A 19,477-nucleotide genomic window follows, 5' to 3' on the forward strand; every position below is an offset into this window, starting at 1 on the left:
TTATTGTTCATAATCATGGCAAGAATCACATTGTATCTATTTGTTGTCTTGATAACATAATTTGATGTTGGTTTTTGTCCTTTGGTAAACATATCCTAATTTATGAAAATTTGAAAATCTTTTGACTAATGTTGGATTCTTAGATGTCTTGGCTTTTTTATAACATGACATAATCCATTTACCATATTAATATTCTTTATTGTTTGCAGGATGAATGTTTGTTTGGGGATTCATTCTGCGATAGTGAAATCTTAGAAGGATTAGATAAGATAGAGGCACAGTATCCATCTAAAAAGCCAACAGGTTCCAGTAAACCGCTGAAAAGTGCAGGTTGCTCCAATTTTAATTTAAATGGCAATGCATCAGATAAAAAGACGAGAAAATCACCAAAGAGCCATGTGTCACATACAAAAGATAATCCTTTGCATATGGCAGTGAATGAAGCTGACAAATTTCCCAGGGGTAATACCACAAAAGATCAGTCTGAGTTTGCTCTGATTGGAAATGAAACCCTCAAAGCCATAGATGCGATGGATTTTGACAATTCCATTGATGAGATTGTGTCTCCAGGAGATGAAAACCAAGTTGTTAAGCCTCTTGCGATTGCCATTACTCCCTTGCGTAATCGAAGTAAGAGGAAGGTGTCGTCAAACTCCAAGTTAGCTAACATTCGACGATCTCAGAGGCTAAAGGTAAAATGGGTGATTCCCAAAGCAAATGGGGATTCTGCTTCCACTGTGTCCAATGTAGAGCATCATGAACGGAATGAGATATCTAGAGGAAAGTTTAGTAAATTTGAGAAAACAATATTGAATAATCAACAGACTTTGGAGCCTCCCAGTGCAGAAAGTAGTTTTGTAAATGGTGATAGCCTAAATAAATTCCTATTTGATAGTACCCCAGAGGAATTGTCTGCCAAGCCAGTTGGGAAGTTGAAGCCAAGTGATCCTGTCAGAGCAGAAAAGGATCTTTGCATTTTCCAGAGTTTAGTCAAAACTTCACCACCTATGCAGAACAATTGTGTATTTAGTAAACAGCCTGCCTTGGAGATAAGGGATCATGAAACCAAAAACTGTGAGAATAGAAAGGATAATTGTACACCACTGGAAACAAATGGTATATTTCCTCAGGCATTGGAGAGTAACGGCAGTTCTTTAAAAGGCAAATTAGATAGTAAAAATTCAAATATGAAGAAAATGATTGTTGGTAACAACAGTAAAGAGCTGGAGTTCAGTATATCAGAACAATCAATTGGCTGTAGAGATAATAGTCATAACAAGGAATTAAACAAAGCTGGATCTGTTTTGAAAGCTGCGGGACATGATAAGGCTTCTTGCACAGAACAATCTCAAGCCCAGAGTGAATTGAAAGCAGGAAACAATGCATCTTCTGCAAAGATATTGGCAATGGAATGCTCAACTGGTATCAGAAAATACACTAGATTTCATACTCCTGTAAATTCGGGTAGAATCAAGAAACCTACCAAGTTAGAATTACGCGACACAGGTGACTTAGGTAAGAATACCACAAAGTCAGAGGTTCAGAGTGAAACATTTCACAAGGCAGGAGTCATACCTGTTCAGGAGGGTGATGAAAATTTAGTTGTGCTTTTAGAGAAACAAAATTCTGACCCACCGCATCACTTCACTGAACGTACTACTCTCTCAGAGAACATTGCAGAGCCTGGCATAAATGCTGGAGACTCGCCCAATGAACCACAAAGAAAGTCAATCCTTAATGCATCGGTTAATATTAGCAAGGGTGAACGCAGCTTTCTGTCAACTCAAGCTAAGATGGACTTAGCATCTTGGGGTTTACCAGAGCCTGTGTTTCAGGTCAGTATTTTGATGTACATATAGTACTGTAGTCAATAACATTTCCATTTGTGGCCACAAACCATAGTGGTATGTAAACCGTAAGTGGTGTAAATTGGGAAATACAATGATAATCTATTTTAATAAAACAATTTTTTTTCCTTTAGAAACCCAATAACCATTGCTAAAAAGCATTTTTGTTGTAGGACATACCCAAAGGCATAAAAGAAAGTTCCAGAAAGTAAGTTTCTCACTGTATTAAGTGCTAAAAGGCTGAAAGTTCCCAAAAGCTTGGTTTTATAGCCAGATCTTCATAATTCAAATATTGGTGCATGCTCAGACAATTCCTACTGGTACGTAGTTTGCATAGTTCCCTTAAAAGAATGCTAAACTATTGAATAGTATAAGATTCCCGCACCTTGCCTTTTGATTTTTTATTCTTTACTAATTTCAAAGGCAACTGGTACGTAGTTTGCATAGTTCCCTTAAAAGAATGCTAAACTATTGAATAGTATAAGATTCCCGCACCTTGCCTTTTGATTTTTTATTCTACTAATTTGTAGCATGGTAGTGTAAGGTTTTGTAAAAGCACTTGTTTAATAGGATATTCAACCCAGTTATTTCTAAACACTAGTTGCTTACCATGTTACTCTTAGCACTTCTTTATCATAAGTGAATTTAAGTAAAATTTACTTATCCCTTATGATGCAGAAATGAACATCCTCTTTACTTTCCAGCGCTATATCGAAAATGGAATCAGGACAATGTTTCCATGGCAAGCTGAATGTTTGAGTTTACCTGATGTTTTGGATGGCAAAAATCTAGTCTACTCTGCACCAACTTCAGCAGGTGAGATCTAGGAACTGGCTATTGTGAGACTGGACATAAAAATTGCTGAAATTCTGTTTTGGTATTTTTGGCTCTATTAGTTAAATTCTATGTACGTAAATAAGTTGTAGGAAGTACAGTCCTTGTATTTGCTGGAATGGTACTGACTCCTGATTTTTTTTATTCAGTCTATAGATGTTAGGCATATTTTGGGAGGCATTTCAAGTTTTTATGATGATACTGACATATAGTTACTATTTAACCCGTTGACCGTGCCCACTAATACATGGCAGTTTGTTTGGCCATGACCACAGCTTGGTAGACTGTACTGCATTTTGCTTTCTTGATAATCTGATCTTATCACCTGCTTGTATTTCCACATACTCTTCTGCCTCCTCCTGTTATTCCACCCACTCCTTTCCTTTAGTGGATTCTTTGTTCAGGGAGGCCTCTTTTTTGTGTTACTTTAGAAAGAAGGTTGCCTCTCTTGCCTTGTAGGACCATTTTCTTGGTGTAGCTGATTTGTCTCTTCACTGAATTATTGCATCTCTTTCTCATGTATACATGTACCTAGCTGTTTTCTTAACTTAAACAGTATATATAGTAAGCTTTTTAACATGTAACAGTTAAATGTTAAAACTATTTAGTTTACCATAATGTTTATTCTTTCCTTGCAGGTAAAACATTAGTATCAGAGTTGCTGCTTCTTAAAAGAGTTTTAGAAACTGGACGTAAGGGGCTCTACATTTTGCCTTTTGTGTCTGTCGCAAGAGAAAAGATGTACTACTTGCAGGTTGGTACCACATCTGTCTGCTCTTTTTCATTTGTTAAAACAATGCCAAAGTTTTAAGGTTGCCATAAATAATTCATAGTACTGTATTTTTAGTCTTTTTATGCCAATATAACATAAAACTAATATGTAATATTAGGCAGATGTTTAGTGTCTTTTTGTTCTTCAAAATATGCTCCACTTTTCCTCTCTCAGAAAATGTTTAGTCCAGCAGGTGTACGAGTGGAAGGGTTTATGGGATCTCATGGCCCCCCTGGAGGACTAAAAGTAACTGATGTTGCTATTTGTACAATTGAGAAGGCTAATAATCTCGTGAACAGGTACAGTTTAACAGATCATATGTTTCCGTTTTGGACTATTCAATTTTGCTTTTTTCTTCAAAGTTATATTTCTGTGCCCCAGTCAGCCAACTTTGTAAATCTGTACAGAGACTACTAATGTCATTCAAATCTCTCGCATAAAAACTAATTATAAAAGTGCTTACCATAAATGTTGACCATCTAATAACATTAAGGTGAAGTGTTGTAGTCTCAACATACTTTTTAACAATTTGTATGCATTGTATTTTAATTGTATGTTTCTGAATTATCAAACCAGTGTTATTGGTTAAGTTTCCTAGATGCTGTTGTCTTAAATCAGTGAAAATGTTTATTAAGCAAGGTATTACATACTGCCGTTGGATATACTTTTCTACTTTATAAAAACCTATGAGTATACATTAAATTCATTTGTGAAAATATAATTTATCTTTCTTTCAGGTTGCTAGAGGAGAAACGCTTCGCGGAGTTAGGGATTATAGTAGTTGACGAAATTCACATGTTGGGTGACCCACATCGAGGCTATTTGCTAGAACTCCTGCTAACAAAAACTATGTTTGTATGTCAGACTGCTCATGCATTACAGGTATGGTTTTTTCCAGTCTTTAAATGAAAGATAATGCTACACAGAAGTAATTTTATCTTGTCTTCAAATTGGTCACACTCAGTTGACCTGTGGATCCATTTACCCAATCCCAGTATGCTGACTTGCCGAGAATGCAGGTCAGCACTTACAGTCCTATATATGTGAAATGAGAACCTTATGTGGTGTATTGTGATTGTTTCCACATTTGTGAGTCTAAGACAACATTAGTATTCAGAAGTATTGATGTGTAGATTTTTCTGTAGGTCATCAATTGTCATGGTTTGCTATTATAGTAGTTTTCAACCATTCATTTCAGGAAGAGGGTAACTCTGGCATACAGATAGTTGGTATGTCAGCAACTCTCCCAAACTTGGATTTGTTGGCGTTGTGGCTAAACTCTCAGCTTTACAGCACAGATTACCGTCCAGTTCCCCTTGCTGAAAGGGTCAAGATTGGAAAGACTGTATTTGACTATCAGTTCAGGAAGTTTCGAGACCTTGATCCTGTGCTAACTGTGAAAGTTAGTACTGTAGAAAATTGTTTTGCTTTAGTTAATAATCACAATTTCAATGTTTTATTGGGCAAAGCAGTATTTTCTGAAATACAGTGCTATTCAAGAGTTTTGAAATTAATAGATGGAGAAATGGGAAATGTCTGACATGAATAAATGGAACATGGCATACACTTTTATGGATTTTTTTTCTTTTATCTTAGGGTGACAGTGACCACTTGATTCAGCTTTGCCTTGAGACTGTTTTGGAAGGATTCTCTGTCTTAGTCTTCTGTCCTACCAAAGTGTGGTGTGAAAAACTGGCAGAAAGTGTTGCCAAGGAATTTTTCTGCATTGGTAGGTACTAGTGTCAAAAATTTTATTTTCACAACATGTAGTTCTCCAAGGAGAACTTTCTTAGATTTGTGGAGCTTTACAAAGTAAGGTCTGTGATGCTTTACAAATGAAAAGAGGATAACATAAAATATTCTGAAATTTTAATCTCGCTTGTATGAAAATTTAATGCATGAAATTCTGTAAATGCATATTTATATAAGTGTAGCTGGTAGTGCATTTCTTAGAATGTTTATATTGTCATTACATAACTGTACCAAGTATAGTCTTTGGGTTCTGAATGAATACTTTTTGTATGAATATACTGTACCACAGTGTTTCTGCTTACATTACACCGTAATTTATTGATTTGGTGCTTTCGTAAAGTGCTTTATGTTTTTTTAGGCAAGCTTGATAGCCAGTATCCAAGTCACATCAGTGCAAAGTTACGAGAGTCTCTTAATTCCACTGGGATCACCAAAGTGATTGAAGCTCTACGGAAATGTCCAGTTGGGCTTGATAAAGTATTGGGGAGGTCAGTCTCATTTGGGGTTGCATACCATCATGCAGGTAGGGACAGACACCTTTTGTAATTTTTAAACTTTAAATTGCTAACTGATTTTGATTACATTTTACCTTGCATAATTATCTTGTAACATAAGTTATATGTGTATATCCTTAAGTAAAGTGAATTTAATATTAATGTATTGATGGTGACTTGATATTCAAAAGTACGTACTATAGAAATGGAACATGCAGAATTATCACATTATCACAATGAAAATCCGAGATGCTAATTATGTATACATGCAAAATATCAATATAACAAAAATTGTTTCCATAGGAAGATATTTTTCTTCAGGTTTGACATTCGATGAACGTGACATTGTGGAAGGTGGTTTCCGCAATGGTTCAGTACGTGTTCTTGTGGCCACCTCTACTCTCTCCTCGGGGGTGAACTTGCCTGCACGACGGGTCATTATCAGGTCACCAGTTTTTGGAGGGTCAATTCTGGACACACTTACATATAAACAGATGATTGGTCGAGCTGGAAGGAAAGGAGTAGACACTGAAGGTCAGGATCAAGTTGGAGCCAGGTCACTTTGTTTGAAAATGAATGAAGCATATATGAAAGAAATTATTCTCAAAAATTATTTTGTGTAGGTTAATGGCCATTCGTTAATCAAAGTTAATATTCCTCTCCAAATTTAAACATAATTGTAAATAACTAATTATTCTCAAAAAATCACCATAACGTGACTGGAATATCTTGAAGTAATAAAAGTCTTCTAAAAAAATCACCATAACGTGACTGGAATATCTTGAAGTAATAAAAGTCCACACTTTTGTAAAATGTGTATTAAAAATACATAAAGATGGGAGTTTTCGTCTACTTGATCAGTAGACCTCATCAGCCGTACGGCTGATGAGGTCTACTGATCAAGTAGACGAAAGCTCCCGTTTTTTATGTATTTTTAATACACATTTTACATAAGTGTGGACTTTTATTACTTCAAAACACTAATTATATTTGTGTAGGTGAAAGCATACTGATATGTCGTGAAGGAGAGAAACAGAAAGCCCAGACTCTGTTGGCATCAACACTGCCACCTATAATGTCATGCTTACAGCAAGATTCATCCCTGACATCCAGTATGAAGAGAGCAGTTTTAGAGGTAAATAGCATTATTGAAAAATACATGTTCTGTACATGCATAAGTTTTAATTTGATAAGTTATGGGAAAGTAGGTAATTGATCAAATGTTCAGTGATGCCCATGAGCAAGAAAAGAAAGGTATATATGTATCAATAATCAAAATAAAGACAGTGATTTTAGACATGGAAGAAACAATAAACAGTATTTATTCCCTTCCTTGAAGGTTATTGTCAGTGGAGTTGCAGCTGGTCCCTCAGAGGTGGCAAGATATTGCAGCTGCACACTTCTTGCTGCATCACTAAAGAGGACAGCTTCAGAATCACAGCAGGATGCACAGAATTCAATTTTATCCTGCGTGCAGTTCTTAGAAGAAAATGAATTCATAAGGTTAGTTTATAGAAAAATAGTTCATATATAGTTTATGGTTGTCATTTGAAGTACAAACCATGGCTGAACTAGATCCTTATGACTGAAGTAGGAGATAGTATTTTGCTTGCTACCTTATTGTGTAGGTATAATATAGTGTAGATGAATTACAATTACAAGGGAAAGAAGGTGAAACAAAGCAATGGTTGCCAAGAAGTAGAGAATAGGAATAACATTACATTTCTTAAGGGGCACTGTACATCAAGTCCAGCTTGCACATCAGTTGCAAGTAGTAACCCAGTGTTGTTCAAAAGGAATGTGTAAAAGATAGAGGAGAGTGGCCATAAAGTGAATAAACTGTAATACAAAGTGCACCTATGTTGAATGGTTGCAATAGTATGTTTTGATGTATTTCAGATTACAGGAAACTGAGGTGGGTATGAAATACATTGGAACTCAGTTAGGATGTGCCGTTCTAGCATCTGGCCTCTCACCTGATGAAGGTTTGCTCGTGTTTAGTGAACTCCATCGGGCAAGGCAATGCTTTGTCCTTGAAAATGAACTACACATCATTTACCAGGTAAGCAGGAATTGGTAGAACTTTTACTATCATTTTCAGTGTTTACAACAAAGCAGCTAAAAATTTGAAAGTTTACTGACAATTTGTTTTTCTTGCATACTCTCGTCTATGTGTTTAGCGTGTTATTGTTCCCTATGTGTCCACTCTTTTATTATTGCAAAGTTTGTACACCCATCTTGTTATGAGTTATTTTTGTTTAAACATAAGTAGAATAATTTTTAAATCAGGGTCATCATTCATTTATTGGTGATGGTCCTTGGGAACACGTGGATTAAACAGGTAATTCAGAGTGCCCTTTCTTGATCATCATAGTCTTAATATAGAACTTGAGTTGTTTCAGCACAATTAAGTTAAGTGAGATTTAAGATAGACAGGTTACCATGCTAATACAGCAAGTCACTTGGTGTATTCAGCAAACTTCCCTGTTTGGTAATAGTCCTGTTTGTTTATATTTGAGGGTTGAAGCTCAAAGAACAACTAACACAGTCAGTTAGTCCATACTATAGGGGAAATACTCATGACCTTCCTGGTGAATTCACTTGTAATTCCTAACCCCCAACTATCTATCACACTGGGTATTATATCATGTCTTGCTGAAATTACCTGCCAGGGATATGTCACATGCTATGTGAAGTTTGCAAGTGTTTCTTTTATGGCTAAGATAGCCAGTGTCACTTTTCCCATTTGTATGTATCAACCAAACACAATTTGAATAGGAGGGTATAATAGAAAATATTTTGAAGATATGGGTAGTAGTTCAAACCCATGACTCGGCTCACTATCGTCACCCATAACATTGCAATTCTGGTATCATCCTTTACTTATAGATTGGTGCCTAGGGATCTGAAGAAATTAACTCTCTTTTTTGTTCATGAAACTTACCTGTCAGATATATATATAGCTGTATTTTCTGAATCCGACAGAATTTCAAAAACTTCCGGCACACGCAGTGGTCGGCCAGGTGGTTAGTACCCATTCCCGCCACTGGGAGGCGGGTATCAGGAACCAGGAACCATTCCCATTTTCTATTCATAATTTTCATACAATCAACTTACCTGTCAGATATATACATAGCTAAGACTCCGTCGTCCCCCGACAGAAATTCAAATTTCGCGCCACTCGTACAGGTAGGTCAGGTGATCTACCGCCTGCCCGGCCCGGGCGCAGGACTAGGAACCATCCCCGTTTTCTATCATATTTTCTCTGTCGCCGGTGGTATCAACATTGTTGCTATTACCTCCTGACTTAGATTCATTTATTTCATCCTTTGATCATCGTTTCTCGGCTTTTTGGTGACGTATTTGGATCGTGTTTTGTTTGGCATTCGCTACTGTGGACTGTTTTTGGAATAACTCTTTTGGATTTTTCTCAGTATGTCTGATTCAAATGTGAGTGTGAGAATGTGTGTGAATGTAGGCTGCAGGGTGAGGATACCGAAAGCTTCGGTTGATCCTCACACTGTATGCTGTTAATGTAGGGGGTTTCAGTGTTCTGCTAATAATACTTGTAAGGAATGCGAGGGATTAAATGCAGCAGAGTGGAAGACTTTGACTTCTTATTTGAAGAAGTTAGAGAGGGATAGGGTTAGACGTCTGAAAGGTGTGAGTTCAAGGCCTATTGAGCCTTTCACGGATAATTCTAATCCTACTGATGTAGATTCTCCCTATGTATCTCATTCTCAGAGTGCTTTTTCGGATTCGGCCTCGGATGCCAATCTGAAAGCTACAATTAGAGACATGAAGTCCAAGATGGCTGACTTCAAAGGTAAGGCTAGTGAAAGTGAGCATTACAGTGAAGTGAGTTCTCCCAGTGTTGTGGACGGGGGCGTTTGATCGTCCCTGCGACGCTCCCAGGCCTAGACCTCTTCCAAGCTCCCATGCCCAGAGGAGAAGGAAAGTCGAAAGCCTTAAGGAGGTCGTGGGGAATCCCAACGGGTCAGACGTCCCTTCAGCTAGCTCTGCTTCATGGCAGGCGGCTCAAGGGCGCTATAGAAAAAGCGTCCTTCGCGAGTGTTTCTCGTCCTCTCCCTCTCCCTCACCTAAAACGAGGTGGAAGGAGTCGAACTTGTCGAGACCGCTGAAGCGTCATTTGAAGGAACCTGAAATAGATTCTAGCCCAGAGCGCTTCTCAGATGACGCTCCTTCTTCTATTAAGAAAGCGAAGGTGGCGTCAGCGTCACCTGACGTGTACGCAGAAGTACCCTTTCCACTTTTCTTCCCCCGAGTGATGACGAAAGGCGTCATGCACTGGACGTGGGAGAAGCGTCAAGGAAGATAATTATGGCAGTTCAAGAGCAACTGTCCTCTCTAGTGGGAGTTTTAGCGCCCCGTCGGAAGGACGTGACGCTTCCAATTAAGAGGTCTCGTCCTCTCTCACCTGCTCAACGAGAAGCGTCATGCAGACGTGAAGCTGCTAAACGTCTTACAGAAGCTTCGAGTTCGAGAACGAGAACGGTGGCTTACGAAAGTTTCGTAACGCCAGAGAGACGTAAGACGTCTTGTAGACGTGAAGCGTCATTGAAATCGGATCATAGATGTGACGCTCCGACCAATATTGTGACGCCAAGTAGGACGCCTTTGGAGAACGGAGCGTCTTCCAGGCGCGAAGCGTCATCAAGACGTCAGCAACAGACGTCAGCCAGGACGCTTGGCGAACGGGAAGCGTCATACAAGCGGGAAGCGTCTTCTAATTTTCAAGAGAAGCCTGAGCTTGTGGCGCCTTCCAAGACTATTAAAGCGGGAAAGAGAAAAGATTATCATTCCCTTAGTCCCTCTCCTATTAGGAGTTTGTCTCCTCCAGAAGAGGAACGTACGGAAAGGAGAGCGGAGACTCATGTAGATCCCGAGTTGGATGAAAACTTGGATGATGAATATCATGGAAGAGAGGGTCTGTCTAACTATAAGGTTTTGACTACCCTGCTTCTTGAGGAGTATGGAGACGAGTTGACTCCTGCCGCTCCTCCTTCTCCGCGCTCGCTCTTTTCTAGTGATAAGACGAAGAAGCCTTCGTCTTTTTCTCAAAATGAACAGGCCCACCATTTCGATGAAGAGGCCTTTACAATCCTTAGACTCATGGATGGAAGTCTAAAAAAAAAGGGGAAAAGACTTAGTGAGAACAGTCTCTGCATGCCTCCAGCAAGATTAGCTGGGAAAAGAGGCATTTGGTATCAGACGGGAGAGAATATGGGTATTGCTCTCCCTTCTACAACGGAAGCAGATTTTTCGACCTTAGTTGACGCTTCACGTCGACAAAGTCTCAATTCGGCACGTATTACGTGGGGAATTTCGGAACTGGATCATCTACTCAAGGGACTCTTTCATGTATTGGAAGTCTTCAACTTCTTAGATTGGTCCCTTGGGGTGATGTCCAAGAAAGCCCATGATTCGGAAGGAATCGAACCTGAAGCCCTGTTATGCATATTGTCTTGTATTGACAAAGCGGTACAGGATGGATCTTTTGAAATCTCCTCTTTGTTTGGAGCAGGTCTTCTAAAGAAAAGGACTGTATATGGCGCCTTCTTAACAAAGGCAGTCTCTCATGCTCAGAGGGCAGCTCTACTGTATTCGCCTCTTTCTGACTTTTTGTTCCCTTCTCAGTTAGTAAAGGACATTGCGCATTCTTTAACTGAGAAGGCGACTCAGGATCTTCTGACGCAGTCAGCAAGAAAGAAGAAACCTGTTTCTGCATCGGACAAGAAGGACTAGTACATCTGTTCAGCCCTTTCGAGGTGGTCCGACCTCCAGACCTCCCACAAGAAGGAAGGCTCAGGAGAAGAGAGGTAGGTCTGCCTTTCGTCCCCTTTAAAAAGGGAAAATGAAGATTCTCTCCTCCAAGCACCAGTAGGTGCCAGGCTCCCTGGGATTTGTGGAAGCCTGGACACTGATAAACGCAGACGCGTCTTCATTGGCGATCTTAAGGAAGGGATATCTTATCCTTTCCTGAACACTCCTCCCTAACGTCAATACCAAGGGAACTATTCAGCCAAGTACAAGGATCCTGGTGCTGAGGGATACTCTCTTCGATCGATGGTGGAACAAATGTGGGACAAGAGAGCGATAGAACTAGTACGGGATCAAAACTCCCCGGGGTTTACAATCGCCTTTTTCTGGTTGCGAAAGCCTCGGGAGGCTGGAGACCAGTACTGACGTCAGCTCTCTGAACAAATGTTCAGAAGGAGAAGTTCTCCATGGAGACTTCTGCTTCAGTCCTGGCGTCATTACGACAAGGAGATTGGATGGTGTCTCTAGATCTCCAGGACGCCTACTTTCACGTCCCGATCCACCCTTCATCGAAGAAGTACCATCCGTTTCATGACGGGGGGAAGGATCTTTCAGTTCAGAGCCTTGTGTTTCGGCCTGTCCACAGCTCCTCAGGTCTTCACAAGCCTGATGAAGAATGTGGCGAGGTTTCTTCACCTCAAAGGAGTAAATGTCTCGCTGTATTTGGACGACACGGTCATCAGGGCCAGATCAGAGAGACAGTGCTTGGAGGACCTAAAGTTAACTCTAGATTTGATCAAAGCGTTGGGATTGCTCGTGAACCTCGAGAAGTCTCAGCTGACCCCCAGACAGGACCTAGTCTATCTGGGGATTCGGATGGATTTCTCGGGGTTTAGCGAGTATTTCCATTCGCAAGAGAGAATCGCAAAAGGTTTGCAGATAGTCTCTCTCTTCTTAGAAAAGGAAACACAGTCGGCGAGGGAAGGTTGAGCATTCTAGGGACCCTTTCCTCGCTCAAACAGTTCTTCCCACTAGGAAGACTTCATTTACGTCCGCTTCAAATTCTTCCTCAAGAAGTCTTGGAGCTGGAAAACACCGGACAACTTTCGGACGTTTTTCCCATTCCAGTGGAGATAAAGTCGCACCTAGAGTGGTGGTTGCCCCCTCTGGAAGAGAACAAAGGGATCTCGCTAAAAACAAAGAACCCAGACCTAGTGTTGTACTCCGCGCGTCGGAGAAAGGTTGGGGAGCGGACATTAGGCTCAGAAGAGGTGTCAGGCACCTGGGAACCAGCACAGGTGACTTGGCACATAAACTGCAAAGAGCTCTTCGCCGTACATCTGGCTTTGAAGAGCCTAGAACCTCTGGTGTCAAACAAAGTAGTGCAAGTAAACGTGGACAACACCACCGCACTTGCCTACATTCGGAAACAGGGGGGGGACTCACTCCTCGTTCCTTTACGAACTGACGAGAGACCTATTGCTCTGGACGTACCCACAGGAACATCTCCCTGCTGACAAGGTTCGTACAGGGAGTAAAGAATGTGAGGGCGGACAGACTCAGCAGGAGGAACCAGGTCCTTCATACAGAGTGGACCCTACACGAGGAAGTGTGTCTCGATCTCGGTCTCTGTGGGGGACTCCTCATGTGGATCTCTTCGCAACATACATTTCCAAAAGGCTACCAGTCTTTTGCTCGGTCGTGGAAGATCCAAGAGCACTTATGGTAGACGCCTTCCTGCTAAATTGGTCTCGAGTAGACGTATATGCTTTTCCCCCATTCAAAATCCTGGGATTAGTAATGAAAAAGTTTGTGGCGTCAAAGGAGACGAGGATGACGTTGATAGCCCCCTTTTGGCCGGCCCAGGATTGGTTCACGGAGGTGGTAGAGTGGATCGTAGACTTTCCAAGATCCCTACCAAGAAGGACGGATCTTCTCAGACAACCACACTTCAAGAGGTACCATCAAAACCTCCCCGCTCTCGCTCTGACTGCCTTTCGACTATCGAAAGACTTGTCAGAGCGAGAGGCTTTTCTCGCGAAGTGGCAAGCGCGATCGCGAGAGCACGCAGAACCTCCACTACGAAAGTATACCAATCGAAGTGGGAGGTATTTAGAAGGTGGTGTAGATCCAAGAAGTTGTCCTCCTCCACTACCTCTATAGCGGAAATTGCTGATTTTCTGCTATTCCTGAGAGAAAAATCTCATCTAGCCGTATCCACAATAAAGGGATACAGAAGTATGCTCTCTGCTGTATTTAGGAATAGAGGATTGGATCTGGCAGATAATAAAGATCTCCACGATCTCATAAGGTCTTTTGAGACTTCAAAGTCTAAGGAACCAGTACCTCCGAACTGGAACCTAGACGTAGTCCTCAAGTTTCTGTCATCGGAAAGATTCGAACCTCCTCATCTGGCATCGTTTAGAGACATCACCAGAAAATGCCTATTCCTATTATCTTTAGCTACGGCAAAGAGAATTAGTGAATTACATGCTCTGCAGGATAAAGTAGGATTCAAGGGAGACTCAGCGATTTGCTCGTTTAAGACCCTGTTTTTAGCGAAAAGAAAAAAAAAAACGAGGAATCCACGAATCCCTGGCCTAAGTCATTCGAAGTCAAAGGCATGTCGAGTCTCGTAGGCAGAGAAGCAGAGAGATCTCTATGCCCTGTTAGAGCTCTGAAGTTCTACCTTCAGAGAAAGCATCAGATGGGAGGAGGCTAGACAAGGTCTTTGGTGCGCGGTAATAAAAGACCCCACAAGACTGATGTCCAAGAATGCGCTGGCATTCTTTGTAAGAAACGTCATTACAGACGCTCATAAGGCCTGTCCTGACGAACAGTTACAACTGTTGAGAGTAAAAGCTCATGAAGTGAGAGCTGTAGCGACGTCTCTCTCGTTTCATAAGAATATGTCGCTTAAAAACATCATAGATACGACATTTTGGAGATGCAACTCAGTATTTGCATCTCATTACTTGAAAGACGTTCGTTTGTGTGACATATGAGAAGTGTTTTTCTCTAGGTCCTTTCGTATCGGCGGATACGATTCTGGGTACGGGAGCCGACACCAATCCTTAAATGTATATACTTTTCTTCTTTTTGGATATGGTCTGGAGTCTCTTCGAACAATGGAGGACTTGGTTTAGCACGGGCGGCCGTCTATGTTGTTCAGTAAGAGAATCTTGTCATATCCAATTAGATGAGTATAATTTTTTTTTTGAAAATTATGTATGTGTGCGTATAGTGGTTTTGAGTTACGGCGTTGTGACGAGTTCGGGGATAACTCGGAACAATCCTTAGTTCTAACATATGGTTAGGATCAGGTGGTCGGGATTGGTTGTGTGCCTCCTTCAAGGTGTATTGTCATATAAGTGGATCAGCACCCATTGACAAAGTCCTTTTAGGCTCTGCCGAGTAAGCGGGTAAGACCCCATCGGCAGACCCACAAGAACTCTTGGCCATAGATCATATATCTCGCAAATAAAGTTTCTTGAGGTGATGCAGACTACTGGGCAAACACCCACGAGGTTCTACCACCTATCAGGTAGGAACCACCAAAAGGTTTTATTTATACCTACAACATATGTTGTTTACCTGTCTATTCCATATAGTAGCTGTCTCTTACCCTCCACCGAAGGGTGCCAATCAGCTATGTATATATTCTGACAGGTAAGTTTGATTGTATATTGAAGAAAATGATAATTTTTGGGTTTTTATTGTTACAAGAAGTTTAAGAAATTTCATACATACTTACCTGGCAGATATATACAATTAAAGGCCCACCCACCCAGCCTCCCCGCAGGAGACAGGTGGAAGAGAGAAAAATATGATAGAAAACGGGGATGGTTCCTAGTCCTGCCGCCCAGGGCAGGCCGGTAGATCACCTGACCTACCTGTAGCGAGTGGCGCGAAATTTGAATTTCTGTCGGGGACGACGGAGTCTTAGCTATGTATATATCTGCCAGGTAAGTATGTATGAAACTTTATTGTAAATAACAATAATCAATGTCTTTTTGTCGCCCGGTGCTGGAAACACCTGTATTAATAAACATTACCTTAATATAATTTATCTAGCCCTAAATCCCCAAAAACCGCACCAAAATTTACCACATTGGCAACCCTGTTACCTCCTATTCTGTCCGCCAGTTGCAACACTGTCGTTGACAGATACGAAAACTTCCCTCAAATCAGTTGTTAACGAGCGCCCGTGTTGTTTACATCACGGCCGCTCTTTATAAATTTACCTTAAACATTTTTGTGCCTTTAAAGCTTTCATTATTTGTTAAATGAAACTTTATATGATAACCACTCACGCATTACATCACGAAATAGTGAATTAACTTTGATTTCTGTTGTGGTTCTTATCTTAAATTACGAACTTTTGCGCGACCCGGAACTACTGACCTGTCCATTCTACAATGGATTACCAAGAAATTACGATGCTTCCTTCTGCCAGCAACATCAGGAACTGCCCGGTTTGTGGGACAAGGATGAGTAGCAGGGAGTATGAACCCCATGACATTTGTAGTTTTTGTCGTGGACAGGTTTGTGACTTGACTTCTCGTTGTGACATATGTAAGCCCTGGTCTGACGAGGATATGACTGCTTATATGAAACGCCAAACAATCTTGCAGCGTAAAAGATCGTTAAGGAGAAAAAGAAATCGATTGCTAAAACTGTATCTAACGAATTCTTTGACTTGGGCGCTCATGATTCTGGCTCTTCGGTTTCGGTATCGTACGACTCCGATTCCGAATTAATTGATGCTTTGCCCCTGTACAACCGGTAATTAGTGAAGTTAGTTCTGATGTAGATTCGAAGATTTTGGCAATGGAAACTACCATGGAAACAGAATTTTAAGAAATTACAGCTTAGTCTAGATAGAGATATTTCTGCCTAAGTTTAAACAATCTGTCAGAGAATTTTCAAGAAGCCTTTCCACTAGAATGTCTAACACACTTTTAGATTCATTTTCAGCTCCTCGTCAGGTACCTGTCGACAGCACCATGGGTAACGGTGCGACAGACCTGCTTGTGAACCCCGTCGTGGCGAAGGCCTAGAGGGGGGATCCGGTCCGGGCAGGTGCCTAACGAATCTTTACCCAACGTGTCCCCTGTTAGTCCCGTAACAGTGCCAAAGGGCGCTTATTTAGGAGAAGGGGGAGGGATATTAGTGTCAGACCTAAGATAGCTAGTCGTCAGGATTTTACTTCAGAGGAAGTTTCTAAGTTAGGATCTGACGATGATGATGATGATGACGCGGATTCGTGTGATATTGATGTTTCCTCGAATGGATGTCATGATGTAGAATTCAAGAAACTTTTTGATTTAATTTTGAGTTTTCTCCTCAGGCGAGGCCTAAAGAGCAGAAGCAGCCTCTGCCTCGTTGTATTACAGAAGGGAGGTTTTTATTGACTGGTCCTTCCCGGTCACGGGAATTTTTACGTTTTCCCTTTGCCCAGAGGTTCGCGAGAGTGAGGACCGGACGTTGCCGCTAAACTTTCGAAGGTGATCGGGGAAGGGAAGAGGAAGCTCTCTTCTCTTCTACGACACCGGAGAGGAGTTTACCAGGTGGCGGATGATTCTTCATTCTCTCGACCCCCCAAGCCAAATCCTGATTTGTCCGACTTTCAAGTCAACCCTTGCCTTCTAAGGCTTTCGGTCTCTGTCTCAATTGAAGATTTTATTGCTATGGAGGCTGTTATGAGCTCCTTACAAGAAGCTCAATCCTTCAATATGTGGGTCCTCGGAGGGCTTTTAATGTATATCAAGGACTCCGGGTTTGTTCCTCCTGATGCTCCTCTTTTTGAGAAATTCTGCTCATCCATTTCAATCGCTTCTGTACATCAGAACGAGCTTGCTGCTTCAATGCAGGCCTTTCTTGTTTCTCTAAGGCGTAACCTGTATTTGTCGCAGTTACCCTCCTCTGTATCGGAGATTCAGAGAACCCCCCGTCTGTTGTCCTCTTCTCCTTTTGGCGATTTCCTTTTCGATATTCTGTGCTTTCTGAGGTTTTGAAGGAACATCAAGGTGATGCCTCTTCCCAAGCTCACTGGCCTTATCAAGAGCTTTTTCCTCTGGTCTTCCTCCCGTTCCTTCAAGGAGTAAGCGTAAGTTTAGGACCAGATCTGTACCTTCTGCTCCAGCCCAACAACCTCCTTCTGGCTCTTTTTCCAGAGTACATCTCAGGTTACTGGTGCCTCTACTTCAATCCTCTGGTGCTCACCCTTTGAAACGCGGGAGAGGTTCTTGGCGTGGCTCCAAGGGCAGAGAAAGAGCTCAACCTCCAGGAGGACCTTCTTCTTCTTCTTCTTCTTCTTCCTTGTCTCTGCGTAAGAATTTTCGGAAGTAGGAGTCATCACCTCGTCCTGAGACCGCAGTAGGAGCTTGTCTCTCCCGCCATTGGTCAGCTTGGCAGGGGAGAGCGGTGGATGCTTGGGTGGTGGAGGTCCTGAAGGAGGTACGTTTACGAGATCCCTTTTGTTTCCAGACCTCCACTTTCCAATCGTCCTCTCGAGTTCAGCAGTTATTCCCCTCACTCAATCAGGGGTCAAGCCTTGGAGAAGGAGCTTTCGGCCCTCTTGGAGAAGGATGCCATAGAGCGAGCTCCTCCTTTCTCCCGGGTTTTACTCTCGGATGTTTGTAGTTCTAAAGGCCTCGGGTGCCTGGCGCCCCATCATAGATCTTTCGGTTTTGAACAAGTTCATTCTAAAGTCCAAGTTCAGGATGGAGACGGTCCAGACTGTTCTTTCATCCGTCAGGAGGGGGACTGGATGATTTCCATCGATCTGCAGGATGCTTATCTGCAAATCCCCATCCATCAAAGAAGCAGACCTTACCTTCGGTTTTTCACGGACTCGGGAGTTTTCCAGTTCAAGACCCTTTGTTTCGGCCTCACCACTGCTCCACAGGTCTTTTCTCGGGTATGGCTCCTGTTTCAGCTATTCTGCATCAGTTAAATGTAAGGATGCTTCGGTATCTGGACGATTGGCTAGTCCAGGCCGAATCTCTAGAGAGGAAATGTCTCCGGTCGAGGGAGATAGTTCTGTCTCTTTGTGTCGAGTTGGGCATTCGTGTCAACTTCGACAAGTCCAATCTAATTCCTTGCCAGATCATGACTTATCTGGGGATTGTTTTGAATTCCCAGATTTTGAGGGCTTCTCCCGCTCAGAAACGGATAGACAAGCTTCTGAGTCTGATCGAAGAATTTTTGTCCTCCGTAACGCAGCCAGTTTCTCTTTGGAGGTCTCTCCTGGGCCATTTGTCATCCTTCATCCAACTGGTTCCCGGAGGTCGTCTCAGAATGAGGTCCCTTCAGTCGACACTTCGCCAGTCATGGGATTTCGTGTCCGAGGACACGATAGTCGCCTCTTCTCCACAATGTCGGAAGGATCTCCGTTGGTGGATGCAAGTTCACCGCCTCAAGTCAGGGACATCTCTTCTTTCGGTTCCTCCGACCTAATGTTTTGGTCAGACGCCTCGGATCAAGGTTGGGGCGCACACCTGGGCTCCGAAGCCGCTTCGGGCCCGGGCCTTTGGTTAGAGGAGGAGAGGAGCATGTCAATAAATTGGAGGGAACTGAGGGCAGTGTACCTAGGCCTTCGTTCATTTCAGGAACAACTGTTGGAGTCGGTTGTCGCGATCTTTGTCGACAACACCACAGCAGTCTCGTACTTGAGAAACCAAGGCGGCACACAGTCGGATCTTCTCACTCAAGAAGCCCGATCAATCCTGTGTTGGGCAGAAGACAGGGGGATTACGTTGGTCCCTCAGTTTATCCTGGGCCATCACAACGTCTTAGCAGACGCCTTGTCGAGACCGAACGAAGTTCAAGGGTGTCGGAGGTGGACACTTTGCCAGGAAGTCTTCGACCAGCCTCAGGAAGAAATGGCCTGTCACAGTCGATCTGTTTGCCACCCCACTGAATTTTCGGTGCCAGATATTCTTCGCCCCTTACCAGACTCCTCAGAGTGCCGGGACAGACTCTCTTTGCAGGAC

At 42.2% G+C, this 19,477-nt stretch overlaps 1 protein-coding gene across 6 annotated transcripts in view; it reads left to right on the forward strand.

Moving 5' to 3' along the window:
• LOC135200981 (uncharacterized) overlaps positions 1-19,477 on the forward strand; it is a 121,785-nt gene that overhangs the window by 3,921 nt on the left and 98,387 nt on the right. For all 6 annotated transcript variants that reach the window (XR_010311420.1, XR_010311417.1, XR_010311418.1 and 3 more), the window contains exons 4-15: positions 210-1,835; positions 2,552-2,663; positions 3,320-3,435; positions 3,628-3,752; positions 4,191-4,335; positions 4,652-4,855; positions 5,050-5,182; positions 5,564-5,728; positions 6,021-6,233; positions 6,698-6,834; positions 7,039-7,202; positions 7,599-7,761. Coding sequence is in view for 2 of the 6 variants with exons in the window: in XM_064229770.1 (XP_064085840.1) it covers positions 210-1,835; positions 2,552-2,663; positions 3,320-3,435; positions 3,628-3,752; positions 4,191-4,335; positions 4,652-4,855; positions 5,050-5,182; positions 5,564-5,728; positions 6,021-6,233; positions 6,698-6,834; positions 7,039-7,202; positions 7,599-7,761 (3,303 nt within the window). In the remaining 4 variants the exon portion in view is untranslated. The remainder of the gene's footprint in view (positions 1-209; positions 1,836-2,551; positions 2,664-3,319; positions 3,436-3,627; positions 3,753-4,190; positions 4,336-4,651; positions 4,856-5,049; positions 5,183-5,563; positions 5,729-6,020; positions 6,234-6,697; positions 6,835-7,038; positions 7,203-7,598; positions 7,762-19,477) is intronic.

Source organism: Macrobrachium nipponense, chromosome 27 (assembly GCF_015104395.2).
Source record: "Macrobrachium nipponense isolate FS-2020 chromosome 27, ASM1510439v2, whole genome shotgun sequence".
Lineage (NCBI taxonomy): Eukaryota > Metazoa > Arthropoda > Malacostraca > Decapoda > Palaemonidae > Macrobrachium > Macrobrachium nipponense.